This window comes from Sparus aurata, chromosome 11, assembly GCF_900880675.1.
Source record: "Sparus aurata chromosome 11, fSpaAur1.1, whole genome shotgun sequence".
NCBI lineage: Eukaryota > Metazoa > Chordata > Actinopteri > Spariformes > Sparidae > Sparus > Sparus aurata.
Window position 1 is genome coordinate 1,796,236 of NC_044197.1, and position 26,386 is coordinate 1,822,621.

Genomic DNA, 26,386 nt, shown 5'->3' on the forward strand with positions numbered 1-26,386 from the left:
CCCGATCAATAACTTTCTGAATTAGACACATCATTTTTCTGGACTGATGATGGAAGTTGCGAAGGAGCGACGTGTTTCTGTTGCCAGTTGCACAGATTTACACCGACATGGAAGCCAGTCTCTATTTCTCACTCAGCACCGACTGACCAGAGACAGATGGAAAAGCATTAACAAGCCGCCATCCTTTTAGTTGAAAGCGTGTCAAAGCATCGAACCTGAGAACGGGAAAAAAATGAGCGTGTCCGCCAAAGATGTCTGTTTTCATCACAGCCAATCAGAGCTGGCGCCTATAAACACCTGCGACCACTGCAGAGTCATTTGACGCAGATGTGAATGCAGATTGAACCCACTGAAGAAAAGAAAGAAAAGAAAACAGAAATAAACAAAATAAAATACTGTGTTTCTGAGAATATGGCACAAAGGGTTGGAAGAGGAGCGGTTGGTGAAAACATGACCAGTGAGCCAGAGGGGCTCAGGTGGTCTTCCTAAATCCTAATGCAAGTCAATACAAACCACGAGATGGAGCTTTAAGCCCCGTAATATGAAAACTCTGACAAGCGTGACCGTGAGGAGCAACACCGCAGTGAAAGATGATGTGCATGAGCTGCTGTTTACTAAGAAACAGAGTGAGAGTGCGAGAGTGAAACAGGGTCACAGGGACGCAGAGGAACAGTGTGAGGAGAGGAGAGACTCTGCCAAGAAAAAGGAAAACATTAATAAGCTTGCCCTTGAGAAATATAATAACCTGCGATTATTTGCTCGACTGGAATAACTCTGCAGATCACATTTTCCGTTTTAAACCCAGGCTGCAATTTCCTGCTGGCTGCATCCAGCGAGAGAACGCCAGAGGGAAGAAAAAAAAAAGATGATTATGAAGTCTTTCAAAGCAGCCAAAATAAACGATTCATTTTAGCCTAATGGATTCTCGTCCAGCTAACACTCACCGCAGACGGTGGTCCTCTAACCAGCCTGACCACAGACACACTGACAGAGACGGATCTTTATCCCTGACACAGGATCTACACACTGTCCAGATCTGTTTAACACGTTTCTCATTTTTATGAGCTGAACAGGCTGGAAGACGGCAGGAACGCAGCCAGAGTCTCCACCAGGAACATTTCAAAGTGTGTGACATCAGCTGTGGTTATCATACAGACACGGCACACACAGTTACCATATAATACAACATGAGACAAAGATACTGATTCTGTTCTTCAGATTACACTCTGACGCCATCTGCTGGTGGCTTTGTACTGAAACTGTGTCAGGAAAAACAGATGAAGGTTTGTGTTCCTCACTGTAAGCCTGATTCATATACATTATTCTTGTTGTCATACTTGTGAGTTTGTCTTATTATCTGTAGAATACCTTTTATCACATAATACTGATTATTGTGTGTGCTACTTAATATTACATGTTTCCAAACCAAACTAGAATCGTTTGTTTTGACCATTTATTTACAGGCTTGTAATATTTAACATGTCTTAGCCAATGATGACTTATATTATTTCCAGGATACATTAGCCTGCTAAGATCTACCATCAGTTGTCAAGCAAGCTGCACTTAACATGTTCAGGGAGTTTGTCTTATTTAAAAGCGGACTGATTTTCTTTATTTTGACTGCATGTACGTTCACAGGCTTTCATGTATAAGAATAGGAAGGCTGACTGACAAACTATTTCTATTATAGACTATTAAATAGGCTCAATTCTGTCCTGTGTTGTTGTTTTATGCAACTCTGAGGAAAATATTAACAGTCCAGCGACACAAACAGTAACATCACTTGGAAATGCGAGTAGTGAAAAGTTGTCTGTTGCCACATTAAATGAAAAAACACAGTTTAAATCTATTCTGTAAATTCAGAAAGAAAGAAGTAATCCCCTCCACAACCAGCAGGGGTCAGAGTGGAGCGGACACACAAAAACAGCACACTGGCACACAAAACACACACACACACAGCGCCCTGCACTCCCACTGCAGAGCTGCATTCATCCAGACGTCAGTCAGATGTGGTCACTGCACTGTATCTTGACCCAACACACACACACACACACACACACACACACACACACACACACACACACAGTACAAAGTACACACTGCGCACACACTGTCACTTCTGCTTCATTTGCTCCTCTCAGCAGAGAGCAAACAAGTGTGTCTGTGGATGTTAAGTGCCTGTGTGTGTGTGTGTGTGTGTGTGTGTGTGTGTGTGTGTGTGTGTGTGTGTGTGTGTGTGGCTGTAAAACACTGAGTCATCCTCAGTCTGCTTCTCTGCATTCAGCTGGCAGAGCTCCAGACAGACAGGATCCATATGGAGCCAGACTGACTCGCTGTGACTCTGCGAATACTGACGACAGTCTTTACATTTCTAAATGACCAGAAGCTCATTCAGGACTGAGTTCTGTCAGATCCTGCAGAACACATTCAGTCCATACATCCACAATGTCACTAGGGTCTGAAATATTGTTTTTACAGGGGAATCTTTACTTTTTATCTAAATGAAAAAGAAAAAAAACACCATTATTGGCGTATCTTTGTGTTCTGTGTGTGTTGGTTTTTTGTACTGACCAGTCCGGTGAGGGACGGAGCCGACTGTCCCAAGGCCTGGCTCCTCATACGGACCAGGTTGTTCACCTCCCCTCCACCTGCAGACATTCCTCCTGTGGCCCCGAGTCCTCCAAATCCTCCAGAGGGCCCCTGCCAGGCCAGCTGACTCACCCCGGCGTGCAGACTGCTGGACAGAGGCAGCAGCTGCTTACCTGTGAGGAGCAGACGACACAGAGATAAACTCACCTCAAACCAAACCACCTGGCTTATAAGTCACCCTGTTCTGTTCACACTGGACCTGAATCCACTGAGGACCAGTCTATGCTGTGATTCATAGTGCGGACCTGATTACGTTATTAATGTTCTCCACCCTGAGTAACTGGACGAGATTCAAACTGGTTCAAATTCAAATCACAGCTCACATTAATCATGACGACTGCAGCTGTCAGAGTCCTAATCTCAGAAGACAAAAGGAACACAGAGAACAAACCAGCCTTTGTGAAAAACAAATAGAAATGTCTGAGCTGCTGTTTGAGTTTAGATTGAGGGCTCTGCATTAACGCCCGCCCAGGTCACGTAAACTCAGTCGGCTGACCGGGCGAGTGAAAGATAAATGGGATGTCTGATGCAACGTAAGGACAAGCCCTGGGATTAAAATCATCACATGACCTCTATTTGGTGAAATTTGGCAGCTCATCCGTGGTTGAATTGTCACTTTACAGATTACAGACGTGGCAGATTGGCACAGGATTAGGGACACAAGTGATCACGAACGACAGGATGACCTCAGGTAACACCAGGGCAACTAACACCTCAGGCCATAAAACCTTTTAAACTCCAACGTTTTCACTTAAAGATGAAAACAGAGAGCTTTTGACAGAGACATGAGTATGTAATGTATATGTGTGTTACCGGTCATGGCCATGCTGCTGCGTCGGGCCCAGCTTTCATCCTGACTCAGCTGTCGGTGCAGTTTGGACTTGGTGGCAGCGGTGGCTGCAGGCGACAGGTCGGGGTTACTCAGCTTCCTGAAGAGGAGAGGAGGAGGAGCTGCAAACTCCTTCTGGAACGACGAGGAGAGAAGAGAACAAGAGGAATCATTAGACTTCTGTTAACAAATAATCCCTCATCAAGGTCACCGACTGACATGCAGACAACAGACTTTCTCTCTGTCACGAAAATTTCTCAGACGGGTCACTAAACTACTCGACTACACCCAGAGATTCTGTCCAGGAAAATATAAACTGAATCTGCAGCAAGGGACAACTGTGGTGGAGTCCAACGATAACAGATTTCCTCATTTACTTTAATGTAAAAATGAAACCTTCTTGTTTTGGTCAAACATATCTGCTGTCGCTGCAGCCTGTGTGAACTTGAAACTGAGACACACTTCCTCACAGAATGTGACAAATGTCAGAGATGCACATTTTATAAAATGACTATAAATATATGTATTTAATACCAAACGATAAAGAAAAAGCACCTGTCCTACTAGGAGAGGCCTCATAGAGCTGAAAGTTAATTTGGGGGTTTTGTCTTGTAATGTGTTTCTTTTATATAATATGTTCACTCGCTGTAAAATGTTCGTCTGTTATAGTTTTCTAACAAATATTTACATTTTCAATGTCTAAACGTTTGCTTTTGAAATATGTTAAGTGTTATTCAATGCCAAAATGTCCCTGAACTGAAAAAAATCAAAAAAATAATAACTAAAACTGTATACAATAAGATATGCTTCATCTCTAAAAACTAAATAATGAGAGGAGCAGCAGTGTGTGAGAGAGAGAGAGAGAGAGAGAGAGCGGGCTGAGAGCCAAAATAAAGCTGTAAATCACAACACTAACCACTCGCTGACACCACATCTCCCTCTCGCAGGGCCGCAACACACAAACACACACGTCTGAACAAAAACCCACACTTGAACACACCTGTTTTCCACAGGAGCAGTTAACAGTGTGAGAGGCTCTCTGTCATTAACCATGTAAAGAAAACGTTGTCGGCATGCAGCAGAGTAACTGGTTTATAATCCAGTTAGTCAGAGGAATGAAGGAAAAGTTCCTCTGGACCTCCTCAATACCCCGAGCTGAGAAAACACACACACACACACACACACACGTTGAAGGTCTGTGTGTGGGATTCTCATTCAAAACCATTTTGGAAACATCTGCTGTTGCCATGGAAACACAGTCTGCCTGGGCTCATATCCTCTCTCTCTCGCCGGTGGACCAGCCCGATGAGACTTTTCCAGAAACATCTGGACGACCCACGTTGAAACACACACACACACACACACACACACACACACACACACACACACACACACACACACACACACACTATAAGCGCTTTAGTGAAAGCTTCCGTGAACCGACCGCTCTGCTCAAAACGACTTCAACACATTGAAACACACCCAAACAGACACACACACACACACACATGCAACCTGCATCCATTAACTCATCCTGGAGCAAGTGATGTCATCACATTGACATACAAGATCTTTAGAAAATTCTAAATTGTGGGGCTTCAACTAATGTTTAACCCACTTTTTTAATTGTTTGTTTGACAGACAAGCAGCAAAATCTCACATTTTTGCTTGAAAAATGACTGAAACGATTACTCGATTATCAAAAACGTCTTTCGAGTGATTAATGATTAATAAAGCATTTTCATGAGCTGCTGTTGTCTAATTCTGGATTCCTCCAACAATCCCCACCCTCATGTCGTTCACCAGAGCAGAGCAGACATCTCGACCGGTCCAGCGTCACACTGATGTTGTGCATTACTGAGTTAATCTTTATTGACAGCTTGAGATGCTACAGCCGAGTGTGTGCAGCTAATGATGGTGCAGCACGTCTCTGGGGGGGTTGAAGCTAAGCGTGGTTGGTGACACGCTGAGCGCTGCAGCACACTGAATACATTTGAATCTATTGTCACAGCCTGTCAGTCTGCTGCAGCTCCGTACTTCACCAGCAGGGGGCAGACAAGACAGGAACCTACTGAATCTGCTGATCTGACCTTCCTCTACTCACTGAAAATGAAAAGTGTGTATGCATGTGTGTGTGTGTGTGTGTGTGTGTCTGTGATGTGTCCCAGCTGTCACCACTGACACACACACACACAGTCAGCGTTACAAGACTCTTCTAAGCGCTGACAATGTGAAGTTAACACTCCTCCATTACATTTCAACCCCTGCTCATACTGCTTAACAGACTCTACAAAAGCAGAGAAGAAGACAGACACACATTTACAACACATAGCCTATCTAGTGTGTGTGTGTGTGTGTGTGTGCGCTCCACCAGAGGAGGAGAGAGTAAACACACACACACACACACCTGTGTGACAGATGGTTCTGAGATATAAACTCTACAACAGCTCCACAGAACTGATAACAGCTGATACACACTGCAGTAAAACATCTACCTGGATGTTCAGGCTAATCCACTGAAGTGTCACCAATTAAGATCCTGTGTAATCATCATCGGTAAATAAGTCCCAACCTTTTTAATCTTCTTCTTTGTTTACTGTGACCTACAGCGCCCCGGATAACCAGCTCCACTGGTCCACTGACACGGTTTGGTAACAATAGTGATTCTCACCATGCTGACTAACTTTTAACATCTCTACGACCTCGCAGTTTTGTTCAGTCGTCCACACAGCTTCACATCCCACCAGGTCATGTCTGCCTGATATTGTTGTCTCGCTCAGATTTGTGTTTATTCTATAATCTTTCCTTAATTTTTGTGCTTCCGTCATGGGAGAGAAGGCTTTGTAGTGAAATGTTTTGCTTTTTAGTACATTTCAGTTGTGCTTATAGCTGATATTTCAGACTTTGTTGTGCTGTAGATCCCAAGTCTGGACGGTGTGGTTTATTTCGACAGGATGCTATTTGCCATTCCTGTGACTGACTTCCTGCCTGGTTTTGAGCCGCTCTATGCAGTTTGATGCAGCTTCTGTTCACTCCAGAAGAAAATCGACGTCCCAGATACGGAGAATTGTATCTGGAGCAGTCGGAGGAACCAGGAGCATCGTCTACAACGGCTGAGATCAGCTACAGCGGTTGTGTCTTGGTAACTAGTAACTAATCTTGAGGTTGCAACTGGAAATGATTGACCATTTAATTCTCACATTTCAGAGGCTTGAAGGGTGACATTTGGGGCAGTTAATTGTCTGTTGATCTACTAATAAATAGGTGGTTCTGTGTTGTTTCACTCTTTTTCTAACGCGAGCTGATTAACATGAACTTTGTGAGCTGGTTGGATATTCATCCATTCTTCTCTGGCTCACATTGTAATGGTTCCATGGCATGAGATGAAAATGTGAACACTGTGGTATAACCAGTTACTGCAGTGTAATTAAGACCTGTGGCAGTGACACACACGCTCTTTCCACACCCTGTGTAGGTGTCACATAGTGTCACAGCGTAGCACAACATTACATCAAAGCTTCATGTGGTCACAAGCGCCGCACACAACACCGTGCTGTGATACTGCGTGTGGCCACAGGTTCAACAGGTCAGTACAGCTCGGCTTCGTCTCCATACAAGACGACTTCCTTCTTTTTGGAGCTTTGGGAAGTGAAGCTTTTACTGACACAGCTACTGTATACGATTACAAATGGGACAAACACATGTCGACTACACACCGGTCTTCCTCAAGGTCAAAACTGTTAACTGAACAGACAAAACAGACCAGACTGCTTTAAAGGATCAGTTCACCCAAAGCTGGAAAATCCAGTCAGCATGCTTTTAACACCGTTTTGCTGTGAAGCTCCAGAAATGTGTTGACTTTTGTCTTTCCATCGGAGATGAGGTGATAATGACTCAATTGTCATTTTTGGTTGAACTGCTTCAAAAACAAGACAGGCTATAAAGTGAACAACAGTGTTTAAAAGAACATCTGGAGTGAAATAATCCAGCAGCTTTTTAGCTGAACCAGATGATGATGGTCTCTCCGATGAGCTCTTAACAAAACGCCCGGCGGGGAGTCACAGCAATTCACTTTATGATCCAACTCCCCTCCACAAAAAGAGATTATTGTAAAAGGATTTGTTACAGTGACATTCATCAACGAGCAGAAAACTGCCAAAACATTTGACTAATGGATAAAACGGCATGTAAACATACGATGTATATGTTCTGTTCTCTGACACAAAGGGAAGTAAAACCAGGATTCATCATCTTCTTCTTTTCATTTCCTTCTCTTTACCAGCTTCCCTCTGGACTCGTGTTCCTGCTGAATCACATTTGGCTGAAATTCATCTTTTGTCACATCCCGCAGAGAGCCGCGTCGCGCTTTAATGTAACACGCATCTACGATCTATCACTTCTGTCACCTCGTCGGGCTGAAACCGAGCTCCCAGCTGAGCGTCTCTCCCAAAAAAACACAGACGATGCAGTTGATGGACGCAGATCTCATGAGTGGTTGAAGCTGAAGTTCTACCAGCGACAGTGCAGACAGACAGATGACAGACAGACAGGTAGCGGACAGACAGTTGTGCTCGTCAGCAGAGCAGCTCAGCCGTTCTCTGGTACTTTGACTGCAGCTCAGGCCCACACAGCAAAAAAAAAAGGCTCAATCAATCTTGTGTATTGTTTTTCTGGCAGCAGAAGAGGCCAAACGATCCAGAATGTGATTTAAAAACTCTCTTGGCTCCACGGCGTGTTGACTGATGATTCAATGAGCTGGCGGCTGAAGAAGTGCTGCGAAATTACCTCATATTGGCTTGCAAGTGAATTTTAATGCAGTGGAAGCGAAAGCGCGGGGAGGTAGATGGGGAGACATTACACAGCAGAGAGCATCGCGTGGAATGAAGGATGACACAGTCAGTTTGTTGTTTTTGTGAGCAAACAGCCACATGGGCCGTTGTTTTGCTTTTTACAGCATCTCGGTGTGTGGCGGTGGAGGCTGACCACCAGCGAAGACGAGTGTTGCGTCAGCAGCAGAACAGACCGCAGTGGAAAACACATTTTAACATTCAGCGATTTACAGCATTTTTCTCTTCAGTTTGGTCACTGCAAACGTTTTTTAAGATGTCATTACAAATAGAGGAATCTGTTATCGGTTTAACGACATCTACTGGTCTGTAAACACCAAACTTGATGAGCTTTAGAAGTACTGAGGACTTGGACTGATCTTCACTGTGTCAAAGCTTCTAAATAAACGTGGATCTCATTTCTTAAGTTTTACTGATATTTCTAAGGGTTATTAAAAAACTTTGCACTCACCAAGTACGTTGCTGAGATCTAGGAATGTTGCAGCGTCGCTCAAATTAAGTTTGACGAGGTGGAAACATTCAGGCTGTCAGACGATCTGAGGTTGTAAACAAGCGTCCAGTTCAGCCATAAATATTTGGAAGAGGCAACGAGAGAGAAAATTATTCCAAAAACTGCCTGTAAGTATTTACAAACTTTGCACAACCGTACTCTCTGTGCTGGTGTGCGCTCACACTTCAGTTTGACCTCCAAATAAAGTGGTTTAGATCATTTGGTTGTTGCTTGTGTTTCTTGATATATTTCAGTCTATTAACTAGACATCGCCCAGATTACAGTAAATATTAATGCTGATGTTCAACATGTTCAATTCCTACTTTCCAGAGAGCCAGTGGTTTCATTTAACTTCAGCATATGCTCAGATATGTTGGAGACTTGCTCTTTTCTTTAAGCAAGCAAACACAGCAAACCACTATTTTTCTTCTTGTCTTCTGGGTGTAATTTCCTCCCGGCACAGGTTTTACAAAGTGATTTGTGACTCTCTGGAGACGACTGGATTGGACTGTTTATGTTGTCTATGTGTCAAATGTAATTTGCATGTTGGTGACAGCAGCTTCTCCTCTGCGAATCATCATCACTTTTTCCTTCGGGCCTCTTCAGCTGTGTCTAATGTGTGAACCGTCTCCCAGTGTCAGCACACTAAAGGTACATTACGTACTTCTAACACTGTTTACCTCAACTGAAAGCTACAGAAGAACATTCCACACAAATGATCTCTACAGAGATCCAAGTCGGCGTCTGCCTGGTTCTGATGCTGTTTGGCCTCCAGCTGCTGAGCTGGTTGGTGTTTCCTGTCAACACAGTGACAAGCAGACAGCACATGCACAGAACAGCTTGTACCTAAAGCTTCATCACTCCACCCCTCAACGTTTAGAGGCAAAGAGCTCCATCTTACGCTCAGTACAAAGCAGCACACACGTGCACGAGTGTCACTGCTGGTTTCAGACTGACGTTTTCACCGACCTGCTATCTTGAAGCAGCGGAAGGCAACAGAGCCACAGACCAACAAAAAAACGGTCTAGAGTCAAAAGCGTCAAAAAAGTCTGTTTCCTGCCAATTAAAAGATGCATTAGATGAACCTGCACAACATGTTGATTTTATGGTTTGAGAGGGTGAATTCACTTATTTTAAACATTTCCATGAGTACAGTGATGTCACTGTAACAAGTAGTGTGGCAAAACTACAAGCTGTAGTTATAAACTCTCCAAAGGAAAAGAGTCGGGAGTTTTGAACAATCAGTGACGTTTATCTGCTGTTCCTCGTTAATGTACAGAAACACATATTGTTTCTGCTGCTGGAGGACCGCAGCAGGTTATGTCAGTAATAATGTCCTCATTAAGGACTCATCAAACTCATCCCACCCGTTATTGATCAGGGTGATCTTTTTATGACCCGTTCTGCCTGATTCACGGACTAACAATCATGCACACAAAGAAGGACTCGCATCTCTTTCCCTCAGCGAAGGCGAGTGCCATTAGTTAATATGTGTCCCATCCTGCCTGCTCGCTCTTTTAATACAGACGTCAATTCAGGCTGTTTGTACTGCTGCAACCAGCTCAGAGGTGAAACAACAATGACTCCTCATGCTGCTTTTGTACCTTTTAAACGGAATGAGGAATTTTTGTACACCATCGAAGGCCAGAGCTCGAAAACTAAACATTTTGTCTTGACACAAGCAGTCGTTAAAGAACTCTCTTCAACTATATGATCAAAACATCATATGTAAAAGTTTTAACACTTGTGCAATGGACATATTTTTTGCTAATTTTCTGTTGGTGACAGAGAGTTATGAAATTTGGTACGCAGCCGTGAAAAGACATGTTTGAGGAAAGTCTGAAGCGAAAAGACTGAAGCAGAAACAAGTCTGAACTCGACCGTGAAGTTTGGAGTTGTGCGCGTGTTATCTGTGTGTGAGTGTGTGTCTTGTTGTTGGAGGTGAACAGGTTAACACAGTCAGCCTCGTGTTGCCTGGTGAGCTGAAGGATCTCAGGCTGTTACATCATGAGATTGATCACATGTGTGTCTGAGCAGGATTACATTGCATCATAGGTGCTTCCTGTCTGTTAGTGGGGGGAACGGTGCTGGAGCGCTGCGTCACAGCTCGGCGAGAGTGTGTGTGTGAATATATGGACGGTAATCAGAGCTGATACAAGTGCTGATGTGTTCCAGCTGTGTTCAAGCTGGAACAAGGTACTCAGGGGGAAAAAAGGAGGAAGACATACGACAGAGGGAGAAAATTTAAGGAAAGGAAGTAGAAAAGTGGTGCGAGTGACTGATGTGAATGATGGAGGGAGATTCAGGGAATGTGGGGAGGAGTATGAAGTGTGCCAGGATAAATTCTGTCTATCCTCAGCTGTGGTTTGTGGAAAAGTGCTTGTCCACACGCGAAAGAAAGAATTCAGCAAACAAAAGTCCAGACAACAATCCACAATCCCCCAAATGACAGCAGGGAGAACAACATGATTCCATGAGCTCAAATCAAAAGACTCAGTGGTAAAAAAAAAAAACTCATTCATGTCCTGACGTGAAACAGAACTGGGAGGAATGTTATTGTGATATTTTGTGTTTCCATAAAGCAACCACAGGTCAGAGCCAAGTCCATGCGGAGAGAGCTCCTAAACACATGCTGCATTACTAACGCGATGCCGAGCGTGTCTGCTCCAACATAAGCAGCCATTTCTTCCTAATGACTCTTTAAGTGGGCTAAATGTTCCTTCAAATTCCTCCGAAAACATATAAATGATCTCCGCACTCACAGCGCTTCCTCCTGCTGCTCCCTGTTCTACAATAAAACGTGTCCAAGGTTTCAGATGATAGATGGATGATTCTTTCTTTCAGTAGTGATTTGGATCTGAAAGCAGGGCTGGAGGCAGAGTTATGGTTTCAGTGTTCGTGCCGTTCCCGGTGAGATCAGTATCTCTGCAGAGGAACAGCCTGTTATGGTTAATCAGTTACAGCACAGCATCCTCTCTGCCTCTCAGCGCCGTCGTTAATAGCAACCGTACCGACACAGTAACGACCGACACATTACAGCCTCTGAACCCACTGCAGGTTCACTTTCTGGACAGGCGTGCAGACTTTGAAGCAAAGAAAACGATTTCACCGCAAAGTCCCTGCACTCCATGGATGACGCCCACGACTCAGAGGGCATGAATTGACTTTCCTCGCAGGTCGGGCAGACAGTGAGAGACGTGAAGACAGTGGCGTCTTTCATTGGACGCCGTGTACAGTCCAGCCCAATAATGTATCAGCGGACTGCGAACTAGACAGGTCAAGAGCTCCGTCCAGAACAACCTCGCTGTTTTTTCCATCTGTGTGTGGAAAATATAACAACATTGTACACCCAGCTGAGGTAGAAAAGTCATGATATTAAAAAAGAGAGATGCGGTAGAGGATGCAATTAAGATTCTTATTTTGATCGCAGGACCTCCATCTTCTAACTGCAGAAAAACAACTCTGGGCCTAATTAAAATCAAGGTTAGGTTTAGCACTGTTTAATTAGGGGCTCACCTAATTAAAGTCCTCTGATGAGGCTGCTGTGTTTGAGGTTTCATACCAAAATGGAACCTTGAAGATATCTCTGTAGTTTCAAGACTGCAGCATTGAGGCTGACGAAAGCCTTTTTAAAAAAAATCATCTGGATTTTGCTTTGTTGTTGGGTTTTTAAATCACATACTTTAAAAGTACAGATTAGATTTATAATCTCAGTCGAGCCAAAATCTCACAAGATCAGGCCTAAAAATATAACCCAGTCCAAAAACCCTGAAAACTGCTTTCTACTAGCTGTAATGAGCCGGGTCGAAACCACAGTGAAAACAGCAGCAGGATTTTCAAAAACCATGCTGTGTATGTTATTCTGTATTTCGGGATGCTTTACCGCAGCTCATATTCTGTCTCTATCTGTGTTCTGCAGCAAAGGTCACATCATGGCAGGTAGCGAGGTCATATTTAAACCGTATAACCCTACAGTTAAGGAACAAACCCTGCTGCGAAGAACTAAACCACCTCCAGGGATCAGTTCAACAGCAACACAATGATCTCTGGCCTCTCTGAGAATCTGTCCACTGTCCACCAGCTACAGTAACAACTACAGCTACATTAAATAGCCAGTAGTGAAAATGTGAGTGCAGAGATACGCCCACGCTGAGGCGAGGCGAGCAGAGATAAGAGCGTGTCTGAGGAGACTCCACTGCTGGGTCACCATGAGGTCACGTCTGCCCTCCCAAACACCGATCAGGGCCGGAGGGTGAGGTCAGACAGAAGAAGAAGAAGAAGAAGAAGAAGAAGAAAAGAGGCATCTCAGTCAAAGCAAGAAAAAACAAACTTGTTTTGTCATTTTTGGCTGCAAAATGCCAACCTCGAACTTTCCACATCCACATGTGGAGTTGTCCTCCACACCATCCTGTGCTGGCTGCACCACAGCCCACATGTTAGTGTCCTCCATCAGTGCTTCCAACAAGGCTGCGGCAGAACGACGGTGCTGTAAAGGTCAACACACGCTGCTCTCTGCCAGTCGACTGGTGTCCACCACATCGGTTCTGTTGATTTTCCACTGTGCCACTGCAGGATTTGCGGCTTTTAATCCTTTTTGCAAGCTTTTAAATTGACTGAAATGAAAATTGCCGCTGGCATATTTTATCAGCCTGTCTGTTTAGTGACCTAACTACAAGATGGTTACAGCAGAATGTAAATTAAGCCCAATGGATGAAACAGCACCTTTTTTTTACATATCCAGCTACATTTAGTGGTGTCTTTGCAGGACTGATACTGGATATTAGGGACTGATGTAGATACCAATAGTAGGGATTCAGATATATCAGTAGATCTTTATACATACAGAAAATATATACATATTCTATATACATATATATAAAAGAGGCATTTTTGCAATCATGCCTCAAATGTGGTAATCAAACACTTGTAACGAAGACACGCAAGTGGAACCCGGATGTTTTGCAGTTCAACAACAAAGTAAACTTAGTGGAAATCCAATAAGCTTCTAAAAAATGTTTTCCAGAGGCATGTCAGTGTTACTTCTGGTTCTGCACAACCTGACACTGGTTGGGTTTCTTGCCAGTGTGTCTGCATGTTTTCAACACACAGTAAATATCTGCATATGAATGAAAGGAGGAAATTATCAGGTTGCAGTCAAACAGGAACCTAACTGTCTGAAATGACCCAGAAGTATCCAAACCACGATACACGTTCGACTTCTCTTATTGCTAAGGAAAGGTGCGTCAATGCTTCCTTTTGTATCACCTTTAGAATAAGATACTGGACCATCCTTTACAAAAGGAAAGGAGATCTTCTGTCCTACAATTCCTCTGGGGTAGCAACATTTAACCCATTAATAACTAGAGCGCCCAAAGGCAATGTTTGAAAATGTCTCTGAACATTTGAGGGTTTTCTGAAAAACTACAACCTTTATTTCTCGGGCAACGCAACATTCAGTTGTTCCTTACTCAAATTACGTATCGACAGCTTGTGCACACCAACAACTTCATAGCACAATCAAGTCAACATTCGAGGTGTTCAGTTGAGTGGTATGTTTTTAAGCTATCAGATAAATAGTCAAGAAAGAAAGAAGAAACTATGTAAGACGTTTATATCCAGATGTTTTCAATTCAACATAGTAAAAATCGTACAACAGTAATTATAGTGACGCCACTGAATAAGGAAGTTAGCTGTGGGCTTCACTTACCCCTAGAGCCCTTTAGACTATATTGATCTTTACATTTTGATGTGATTCAAAGGGGTGAACTTTGCTTTGAGGTCAGGATTCTGACCTACACAGCAGCCCGTCCTGTCAGTCTGTGAGGCTAATATTAGTTCAGCGGAGAGCTGTCAACAGTATCGTATCGTCAATATCAGTCAGGCTGCTGTCTTTCAGATGAAGGGGAAAACAGGAAGGTGGAAGTGAAGCAAAAGTCAAACCAGTGAGACATCCCACCACCGTTACAACTACTGACGCTGCACAAAGCTAAAATGTGATGTGCTGAAGCAGTGGATGAAAGAGGAAATAATAGACAGAGACGCAGAGACCACGAAGAAGACAAACAACAGAAGACAAAAACAAAAGAAAGAGGAATGATAGATGAGGTTTGTGGTGATATGAGGTCACACTCAGCAGGCAAACTCCAGTCTGTCTCCTCCAACACCCTCCCCTCACAGTGTGAGGTGACCTTCACCGGTCAGCACCATCTCACCGGGGAACCTGAGGCAAATAAACCACAGTCAGGTAACACGACGGTTGCTGTGGACTTCTTTATTACAGAGGGAACAGGTTTGGCAGCAGCCGCAGCGTCAGCTACATCGAACAGACACAGAAATGAGGAATGAAAATGTTAATGGAGGGAGGATTCTCTGCGAACAGTAGGTAACATTTAGAAAATGTCACGCTGTAAAATGTCACGCCTCCCTCCTCATCCTCATACCTGTCCTTCTGTGTGCACTCAGCATATTGTCTGTGCCAGGACGGGCTGATGGGTTTTTTCCTTTTCTTTTCTCTAACAAACACACACTGTTGTGAGAGGACAGTGTGAGGACAGAGATGTTTTAGGTCAAAATCAGGATTTTGACTGGATTTAAGTCATTTACGTCATTTCAGAGCTGAATTATCTTGCTGGGAGAGAATCACGACACGGAGTCTCAACGATGAACTGAAATACACTGAGATGGTTTCGGTGGATTGGGAAGAAACAGTTCCTTGTTGGCGCGAGCTGATCACTTTGTTATGGGTGATTTCTCAGTGGGCAGGGTGAAGACAACAGAATGATCAAATATTCATTAAAAAAATCCCAATATTGCTCTTTGTATCTCTGCCTTTTCTCTGTGAATGTCTACATTTGCACTCCTGGTCATGTGTAAACTGGTGCAGTTTGTATTTTCCTTGATTGAGCAGAAAATCTGATGACAGAAAATGTTTTCTTTATTTTCAAGAGAAAATAATAATGTTGCTTATTTTGGAATAAAAATGGTGTTATCTGATATCATTTAAAGAAGGGGCATAATTTAATCTTTAAGGCGCAACCCAAATTAAGTCAAATTGACCAAAAGCCCCCCACAAAAAAACCCCCCAAAAGATTCAATTTACATGATGTAAAAATGAGAAAAGCAGCAAAAATGAACATTTCAGGAGCTGGAATGAGCTAATATTTGTCACTTATTCCTATTATTAGCTTACTGAAATAACAAATGTTGTTTTTTGTGTCATTTCGCTACTCGACAGTTGAATGAACCGTGCAGTTTGACTTTGCATTTCTTAAAAGATCAGACACAACACAGAAAAAAAAATCAAATACACAATGCATCTTTGCTTCAAAACCCACCAGTTACTCATGAATAAATGATGGCATGAACACACACACACACACACACACACACACACACACACACACACTGCATCCATTAGCATTTAGATCAGCCTTTGTGAGGCATGAGAATAATGAAGAGGGCTGAGGAGTTAAATGGTTTTTCATGCAGCTGCTGCAGCAGAGATGAAGCTCATTAAATGTCTGGCGTCGACCCAACTGCACAAAGAGGACGAGGGAACGAGTGTGTAGATCTCTGTGTGTTTACGTGTGAGGTGTGTTTGTGTAGACTGTGTGGGTTTGTGTGTCTGCAGCAGATCCTTCCCAGAGGTATAGAGTGACTCAGTAAACAGCTGGATACAGACACCTGGTCAGGGCGTCTACCTGTCGGAGACTCACTGCCAGAGGAAATGATGTCTGGAATCTTATCATATTCTAACAAAAACTGAAGCTATGTACGAGTTTAACTGACTTTAGAAGCTGCAGTTATCAGCCCAGGCAGGATTTACGTACTTCACCCTATAAGATCTTTCAGATATTGTTCTCTGGCAAAAATGTGTTAATTCTTTTGCATTCCTCAGTGACATAAACAAACCCTCCACCCTTACTGAATTTCCGCAGTGTGGGATCAATAAGGTTCATCTCTTGTTGTCTTTGGAAGTTCCAGTTATATCAATAAAGTGGATTTAGAGGCTGTTTAATGTTAGTCTCTGTTCACTGAAATCCTAGAAGTCATCCCTTTGAAAACAAAGCGATTGTTAATATGTCGTGTTAGTACGAATGTCACGATACATCCACCCAGATCAATATATTGTTCGATGACCAACGATACAATAGCATCGATGCAAAGTGAAAACATCCACCTTAGTTTAGATTTGCCTTTATTTTGAAACTCTCACGTCTGTGTCACTGTGCATCTCCTTTTCTAAACACTGCAAGCGTCCAGAGGAAAATGGCAAGCGGCCAAGAAAAAGACGATGAGGATATTATTTACTGCCCTCTCGGGAATAAGTCAGCAGTCATAGATGTTCATGGTTTATCTTGGTAATTGAAAGGTCAACAAGGGCTCTTTAAGTTTACTGAAACATTTGCATTGAAGATATGTGGCACTTTATATTAAACAAGAGGTCTTCTTATTAAAAATAGATTGTTTTCCATTTAAATGTCTGGAACTATTGATCGTTTCCACTGAAAAGTTCAGTAATAAAGTTGTCAAATCATATTTTAGTTGCTTTTTGTGAGTTGATATGAATGTAACCGATTGTGTTAAATGGACATATGATCTCATCTCATATTGAACGCAGGCCCCTGTATTGAATCTAATCGAAATCGTACCTTGGCCTTGTCCAAAGAATCGATTTAATGTTGTATTGTAATAAAACGTGCAATTTACTGCCCATGAAAATATCCTCCTGTAATGCCGGATCATGGTTGAAATGAACCGAATGTCCACACCTGACGGCAGAACAAAGAGCCAACTGTTACAGACATCAAGTTCCACATTTCTCACATGACAGCCTGACAAAAACGTGACCATCTTTAGTAATTACACGCTTTGCATTTATTGTAACTAAGAGTCTATTTGCAGGATTCAACGTTAATTCTCTTTTACCCAATCAGGAAAACAGGTCACGAATGTACATCTTGTACTTCTGTCCTCGTTTTCTTTAGTGGTAATCAAATAAAACAAATCTTGAGGTTAATCTTATCCAGCTTGCTCTCAAACTTGCAGCAAATGCCTCTAAATGAAATGCCTGTTTCCAGGATAGCTGAAATGTTCTTTTGCATCTTCACCAAAAGAAGATTCACCATTGGGTTTATAGGTCTTGAATTTAAGACTGATTAAACGTTCCGCTCCGTTCCTCGCACGTTATCCATCTTTTTCTAGTCATCTCATTTATGGGGTCATAAAATCTACCAATAGTAGAAAGCTTCAAAGCGCTCAGGTCCACCCTACAACTCATCCATCCATGTGGTTTTTATTGTGGGTCAGGTTCTCATGTCTCTCAGCTCTTCCCACCAGCCAACACCAACCTGCAGAACTGGATCAGGTGGGGATCTATCAGGGGAACTAACAAAGAAAATGCTGTCAGTAAACATTAGCCTGGCAATCACAAAAGCCTCCATGTGCAACACTCAGACACCTCCCCCCCTCGGCAGCTTCTTGTTTAGAGTTTGAAGAACCAGTAAATTGGATTTTCACAGCTCTGCTCTGCTTAGCATAAACTCCATGCTCTTCCTATTCATGATGTAATTTGTCTGCTTGGGATTTCAAAGACACACAACTGGGGCAGAGGGTGCTTTAATGGCCCGGAGCCGTGTCCTCGTTAGTGCTCTCTGCAGCAGATACGAGGAGACACTGAAGACAGTTCACAGTTTATTTAAACATTCAAAAAGGGGCAGAATTCCCATTTAATTTTCCCACTCTGACATTTTTTTTAATGGCACTGTCAAAGCTGCACGACTTTGAAATTTCAGCCTTGGAAAATGAATTTTTATTTAAACACCTTTGTTTTTTTTCTTCTCTATTCTGAGGGTACAGACGGCTCATTTCTGAAACACTTCAACACTTACAGAAATATAAGTGCCTTTCTAATGTTGCCATTTTATTGAAATTCTTATAAATGATTTATTGGTCATGAGATTCCTTTGTGTGTTTTTTTACTGTATATGACTTTTGTGATGTCTTGGCAGCTTGATGAGCAAAGCAGAATACGTTGGATATGAAATTCAGCATTTGGTCCCAATAAAATCACATTTTTAACCTCATGCAGAAATACAGAATAATGCCCAGAGATCTGGTGAGCTGTGGGATCTGAACATGAACAGAAACAACACAGACTTTGGCAGAGCAGCGAGTGTGAGAGCCATGAAAGCTGGAGAGAAGGCCTTTAAAAGTGTCAGAAAGGTACGCAGTGCTGCAGCTTGGATGACAGCGAGCGATCCATTGAGAGCCGGTTTCCAGCCCGTTAACTCAGGTTCTCAGTTGCCAGGACTCTGAAGGTTACATAGCATTTCATCTGGCAACATAAAGCCTCTGGATTCAAGGCAGTGAAGAGAAGGGAGTTGTTCTCTGGTGCAACAGAACCTAAATCAGAACCAAACGCAGTCTGATGATCCTTTAGTTGAACTTGTTGAGGGGCACCTGAACCTCGTCTGTCTCCTCCTCAGATTAAACAAGGACAAAAACAAAGCTGACGCATACATGACGAGACCAGTGAAGCATCCACATGTTTATATCATCATCATCATCGTCTTCAGAACCTTCTGTAGGAGGATTGGCTCTGGATGTAATGACACCGGCCTCTCACACTACTCAGAGGAACAACAATCAAGTGCTTTCATAAAGCTCCTCTCCTGTATCCAACCGACTGCAGGAATGGAATCCATCTTCATAATTTTCCGTGGCAAGCCATTACCTTTCCAAAACACAGTCAGGCTACGTAATACAAAGCTAGCATGCTACATTATTCCCATAGGGGGCCTGCAGCACTGACTGCCAGTATAAATGTGTGGTTTGGCCGCTGGATTAGTGCGGTTAACCAGGCGCTCTCTGTTTTCATTCTTGGCGGGGGCTGTCTGTCAAAGATCAGCGAACATGAAGACTAATGGAGTGTTTGCACAGGTCTCCATGATGGTCCTGAAGTGACGTGACCCTCCAGACCTTCAACCCCCACATCACCTCCAGGGTGTTTGGTAGAAGTCAAGGAGGGTCAGCAGTGGAAGTTTTTAAGTTATGTAAAACAAGCCTGGAATTAATGAGGCAGCATTAAGATCGTATCGACTTTAAATTCAACACAGCCTGCAGAATAAAAGTTCTTGTTGCAACACACAGTCAGTTTGGCTGCAGGTGATTAACCAGCCCAAACAGCTCTGCTATGACTCAGGATAAACAGATGGAAAAAAGAGAGCAAGAGAGGGACAGAAAGAAGAAATCGTGAGGAGGAGGAGGAGGAGGAGGAGGAGGAGGAGGAGGATGGTGGTGGGAGGCGAGCCAACAGAATGATTGAGAGCAAAGCCAGAATACAAACACGGAGGTTATTAGCATAAACTGTAATAGTGTCAGTAAAGTGTGTACAGCAGCCTGAAAACAGACACACATGAAAATACACAAGCTAGACACACACACAAACACATTATTGGCATGTAGGCATCGGGTACTAATTCCTAGGATGTAATCAAGGTATAATAAAATCTGTAATGATCCCTGAAGGGACATTCGTAATGAAACTATTTAGCATCAGTAATTAAGTTTGAAAGACACGTAATGCTGCTGCAAAGTGTTCACTGCCAACACGTTTCATTGGGTTCAGTTAGTCTACATACGTGACGACCGCAGAAACTGAAACACTTTATTTAAGATGAAGAAAGACACGCAGAGTTAAGGCAGGGGGAAAATAACTCCCGGCTATATTCGCTGAGCTGATGAGCCATTTATCCATTTATATAAACTTAAATACAATTTACTCAAGTACTGTTCCTAAGTGCAACTTTCAGCTATACTGGAGTATTCCCAATTTCTGCTACATTTAGTTACTTTGCAGTCTCATATTATTCAGAGTTTATGGGCTATTGATTGTGTCCCCTACTCCAAGCTTTGGTTGAATATTCACTGTGTAACAGATTTAAATCGTCCGACGCTGCTGCTGGATTGACAGATTGCTGGATGACGACATTTTTCTGCAACACAAATTTAACTTGGTTTTCAAGTGGTGTTGTTGTTGTTGTTAGGTATATACACAGTCGCCTTGGGCTACGTCTGACTGCTGAGCATTACTGTCACAATAGAGAGATGACATTCACTTGTAAAACCAATGACAATTTTTTTCACAGCCTCTGCTATATGCTAATCGCCTTGTTTCAAATCGATTAATAAACAGCCCTAACCCACGGGGCAGATCACGGCCTTCTTTGACTCTCATTATGAATTCAACTATGCACTGATAACGTTTCATGACTGAGGTGACTTCACAGTTCAGACACCACTGTGCCGACAAAATCTTTCAACAGACACACAGACAGCAATTTTCGAGTGCTGTGCCAAAAATGTGTCACCAGAAAGACGAAGGGAGGAATTTTGTCACGATGACACACACAGACACACAAACTGAAAACATTACCAGTCAACACTGTTGCAACTGGTTATGAACAACAACACAAAAAAGTGTTGAAAAACAAATTTAATTTAACGGTTTTCAAAGACAGCACATGTTTGACAACTGTCACTGTCTATTTTGCACTGTGTTAAGCTTCACAGTGGTAAACTGAATGTGTGCTCCTAACTGACAGCAGTCAAAGTTAGACAAGATTGCATGAATGACGTCCAGTGAAGCATCACGAATGCAGCATTTATAAACATCTTATGTGGAGGACCGAATTCCGTTTTTATTGGCAACATTGAGAACAAAACACAGCTGCCAGCCTGCTGCTAACGTTCAGAGCGCTGCTCCAAAGCACTTTCTGTCGTGACAATCACTCTGCTTTTGTTTTTTTTTTTCAAGGACACAAAGAAAGATGAAATAAACTGGAGAGGAAAATAACCCTGCGGGGCTCTGGAGAGACAGGATGCACACTGTGTCCACTGGTGTCAAAGTCAACGGCTCATTAGACCGTTCACCGACCTGCCGTCCACACACTTGTCACTGCGCACACTCTGACCTGCTGCTTCCTTTATTCGCTTTGAACATCTCCACTGAAAATGATACAAGAGTCCAATAAACAGAGTGCAGCATTGCAGACATTTCCTCCAAAACAGGATGTCCTGATCGTGTTTCCCTGATCTCAAACCAAGTCTTATTATAGTGTCGGTTGGTACAGAGTCTGATCACACACACACACACACACACACACACAAGAAGGTAATGTCGTTGCATGTCAGCAGTACAATCCCACCTGAGCAGCAGCAGCACTGCCAAAACCTCCACCTGAGTCATTGGACCGACTCCAACACTGTGTGCTGCTCTCCTGTGTGTTTCTATGTGTGTGCGTGAGCCCATTGTTTTGTGTGTGTGGCAGGAAGAGAAAGCACACTGCACCAGTTTCTGACTAATCTTCCTGAACAGCAGCAGAGTCACCGAGTCTGAAACAGACTCCCAGCGATCTCCCTGCTCCTGTCTGACCCAAGAAACAATAAAGAACCAGACAAAAGTTGAATTTACTCAAGTTATTGAGAAAGTTAACGCTCCGTCAGCTGGCAGGCTCTTTGATATGAACACACGTTTTTATGAGCTCATTCCAGTACACCAGTAAAGTAATATTTAACTGTGTGGAGCGGCCAGTATTTGATGTCATTGTGCTCATAAATGTTGACAACCATTCTGCCTCCCTGCAGCACAAACAGGAGATGAAGGACAACACACACCCGGGGACATCACACGCATCAACAGCCCTGATCGCTTTCATGTAACCCAGAGAACTGGCAGCACCTTCAAGCGTGTCATCACAAGTTGATGTGCAGAAACACATCAGGACACAGGACTGTCTTATTTCATAGCATCAGTGAGAGTCACTGGCCAAGAAAAGCAGCAATTAAATACTCCAACTCCACTTCTTCTGTCTCATACGCCACAACATGTGGCATGATGTGATTAGTCACAGCTGCTGTGTGGTACATTTAAAGAGTACATCGACAAAGCTAGTAAAAGTTGAAAACAAGGTTGGTTGATAGATGACTCACAGAGTGAGTCTCAGGTCTCAACAGTTCTGGGTGTCAGCTTTTCAAAAGTATAATTAACCAAACCCAACATCCCTGTTGTTGGGCATAAACGATGGGATGGGAGCTGTAGTCCGAGGCCAGATAATCAATCATGATGGCATTGTTCTCTCAAAGAGATAAAAAGGCTAAAAAGGGCTGCCAAATGTTCCTGGATGACCCATTCAAGCAGAGTTTTTGTGTGGGGGATATTTGGAAACCCTTTTTAATCGGTTATCGAATATCTAGCAGACTATCTGCCCTCGCTCTGCAACCCCCGTCTACAGACAATCATTAATGCTGAAAGGTAGGGATGATGATGCAAAGCCGACACTCATTAATCAGAAACTAACTGCACTGTTTCTCAAACATAGACTTTACATCGGCAGGTCATCCAGGTACATTAACGGACACCTAGGTGCATTTGGTGACCCATTTTAGCTTTTTTTCAGTTTATTCTTATCCGTCCGAGACATCGATGCCATCTGCAACCAGATAACTGGTGGACCATCTGCCATGTCTTTTCTCTTCACGTCTGTCAACCACGTGTGCTTTCCAAAGAGAGAGATGTTCTCTGGTACAACATCCCTCCTGTAAACGCACTGATTGTAGTGCGACGTTATTTTGTGCACCTGTCATTCTGTAAACGTTGGTTTCAAATGGTTAGCCACACGTGGCTCACTTGCTGTTATGAAAGCAGAATAGCAGGTCGAAAGTGTTTTTTTTTTTTTTAAAGTGAGGTTTTTTTTATATGTCTTTATAAAACATACTGCTGATTAAGGAAGCAGATAACATCGCTGGGTGGGAGAAAACAGAAAGGAGAAAGAAACAAAGGTGAGGAAGCATGTGTGACATTTAAAAAGGCACATTTTGTTTTGGAGGCGGTTCTAAAGAAAATGTTGATTTTTGAGTCTCGTTCTCGGGTTAGAGGCGAACAGGAAGACGACACAACCACTTAACCACTCAAGTAAAAGATAGGCTATCACCTGCCTTCCTATGTTTGGACTTTGTAAACAGAAAACACCCAGTTTAATGTGATATTTTGATGTTTCACGACTGGATATAACAGATAATGTAGCCAACAAGCAGTAGAATGGTGTGTTTTCTACCAGAAGCGTTCAGCTCCCTGCTGAGCTCACTCCCAATCAGCTGGCACCTTATTTAGGTTTTTGTAGTAAAGAGAAACTTCATCTTTATCTTATGAAAGTGATAGAAATGAAGTTAGGAACAAGGCATCCGGCTCAAAGTTATGCTAAGTTAAGAAGCCAACTATCCGTGTTCTTGAACCGTATCTATACGTAGCTGACAGCACAGGTGTCGTCACATCCAGGTTTCTCTTGCAGAACCACTGTATCCAAATAAAGCAATGCAGTAATTACAGTAGCCTTACGAGCTGCAAGCACATCACAAATCACAGCAGTAGTATTCTATATTTGTAGATAACAGAGGGGAGAGAACGGAGGTTTACCGACTCAGACTCAACAGACTGTCATTGCTCAACGCGTGTCAGCTGTTATGCCTCATGTTGTTTACTCACTGACAGAAAAAGAAGAGGAAGAGATTCAGTTGTTTTCCTGTTTTTTTTCAGTTGTTCTGTGTAGATGGATGCCCGTCCTTTGCCCATTAAAGCCTACACACACATTTCAAACACATTTTAACTGCACTGTGTTTGTGTGTGCCCATTTATTGGTTTACCATCTGCCGCTACACCTGCAGTCTGACACAGTAACATGTCAGTGACAGGCTTCATCACGTAGCCTGTCTGAACGCTGCAGCTGGAACTCGCTGGCCTACTCTTCACTGCGCTCTCGTGTTTAATTCCCTGAGGATTAAACTGATATCTGAACTTCAATGCTTTAATCCCAGGCGTGTCTCTGCCATGTGGGTGTGCGAGCGTGTGGCATAATCACACGTTGCAGCTCGGTCACATCTGCAGGCTCAGATTGCTTCTGGCGGAAAAAAAAAAATAATCACAAGGCCGGGGAGTGTTTGCAGAGGAGGGAAAGTTTGTGTTGAAAGCACAGAGGTGAGAGCGCGAGGAATGAAGTTGAACTAGAGCTTAAAATTTCTCAGGTGAAGGTTTTCATTATGGCGTGAATAACTTCAAGGGAAACTGAAATATGTCAAGTTCTTTGTTTTCTATGCATCACACCTACGGAACAATCCATCATTTACTGGTGAAGGTGAATAAAACTAAAGATCTTAGATCTCAGGATGCCTGAGACATTAAGTTAATTAATGATTGATATGACATCATACCTGCAGACTGCAGCTCACACTGTGACAGCAGTACAGCTCAGTGATTATGTCGTTGAATTTAAAACAGTGACTGTTTTTGTAGATAAATTTGGATAAGAAGTGTTTCAAAACAAGCATGTTATGTAATATCAAAGTTTTCAAGGTTTATAATGCAGCTTTAGGTAATTTTACATGAAGAAGAGCCCGACTGATACTGGATACTGGATCAGTAATGATATATAATTAAATTATATATATATACACACACCATATAAACTGTTACATATTTAGTAAACATAAAAACACATTGTTTGCTATGATCTTTAAAACGTGCCAATCAAAAACTAACCAAAGATATGTAACAGACATTGTTGCACTAAAACAGCAAACTTTACCAGGAACTTAATAATAATAAATTGCTTAAAGCATCGTTTTCTGCATTATACCTTAAAAAAGTTTCATATCAGCAAACATCAGACAACACATACGCCGATATCAATATATCTGTGAGAGGCACATATCAGTCAATAGTATCTGTTGGGCTCTAACACGCACACGGTATTCACTGGGTAAACTTATGATGTCATGTTTCTAGAATCTTCAATATAATAACTTTTTAATGATTATGTGTCACCAAACATCATTAAAATGAAGCACTGTAGAGCTGCAGAGATGTCGCGAGCTACAAATCTTGTTCTCAAGAGAAAGAAAACGTGTTTAGAAAAGACCCCAACAAATGTCTCATTATCAGGATTTTTTCAGTGAAAATCAAAACTGTGACACATAAATTATCATTCCCACAAACCATGAACCACATAGTAATCTTTATATCTGTCAAAAGAATTGCAGTAAGATGTTTTTTATAATCATATAATACAGCTCTCATCGCAGGCTCCTCTTTCTCCACCCTACCAGTGAAACCACAGCTGAGTTAGGAATTATTCAGCCATCACCGGATATAAATGCCTCCAATACTCAAACTACAATGAAAGCAATCAACATAACTAGCGTAGTGTTTGTAAGAGGATTTATGTGGATCAGCGTCCACGTTCTGTGATTGTTTCTGACTCTCAGTGCTGTTTGTGCTCCTATAGTTAGCTGCTGAGCTGGAGGAAGCAGGATGTTTTGCTGGAAGCTCCTTTGCTGGACGCTGCCCAAAAGGTTAATAACCCTCAATCAGGACAGGGAGGGACAGCCGCACTGACCCCGACAAACACGACACACACACACACACACACACACACACACAGAGACACACACAGAGACACACGTACATGCATGAGACGGCTCACGCGTGTTGTTTGATTTACACTTCAGCAGAGCGTA

The 26,386-nt window shown here is 42.7% G+C and overlaps 1 protein-coding gene across 7 annotated transcripts in view; it reads right to left on the reverse strand.

Moving 5' to 3' along the window:
• The window catches only part of mast2 (microtubule associated serine/threonine kinase 2), a 159,939-nt gene that overhangs the window by 122,329 nt on the left and 11,224 nt on the right, over positions 1–26,386 (reverse strand). For 6 of the 7 annotated variants that reach the window (XM_030432465.1, XM_030432473.1, XM_030432463.1 and 3 more), the window contains exons 2-3: positions 3,463–3,613; positions 2,572–2,762 (exon numbers count right to left, since the gene is read on the reverse strand). In XM_030432465.1, the coding sequence (XP_030288325.1) occupies positions 2,572–2,762; positions 3,463–3,613 (342 nt within the window). The remainder of the gene's footprint in view (positions 1–2,571; positions 2,763–3,462; positions 3,614–26,386) is intronic. The other variant, XM_030432461.1, reaches the window with a different exon arrangement.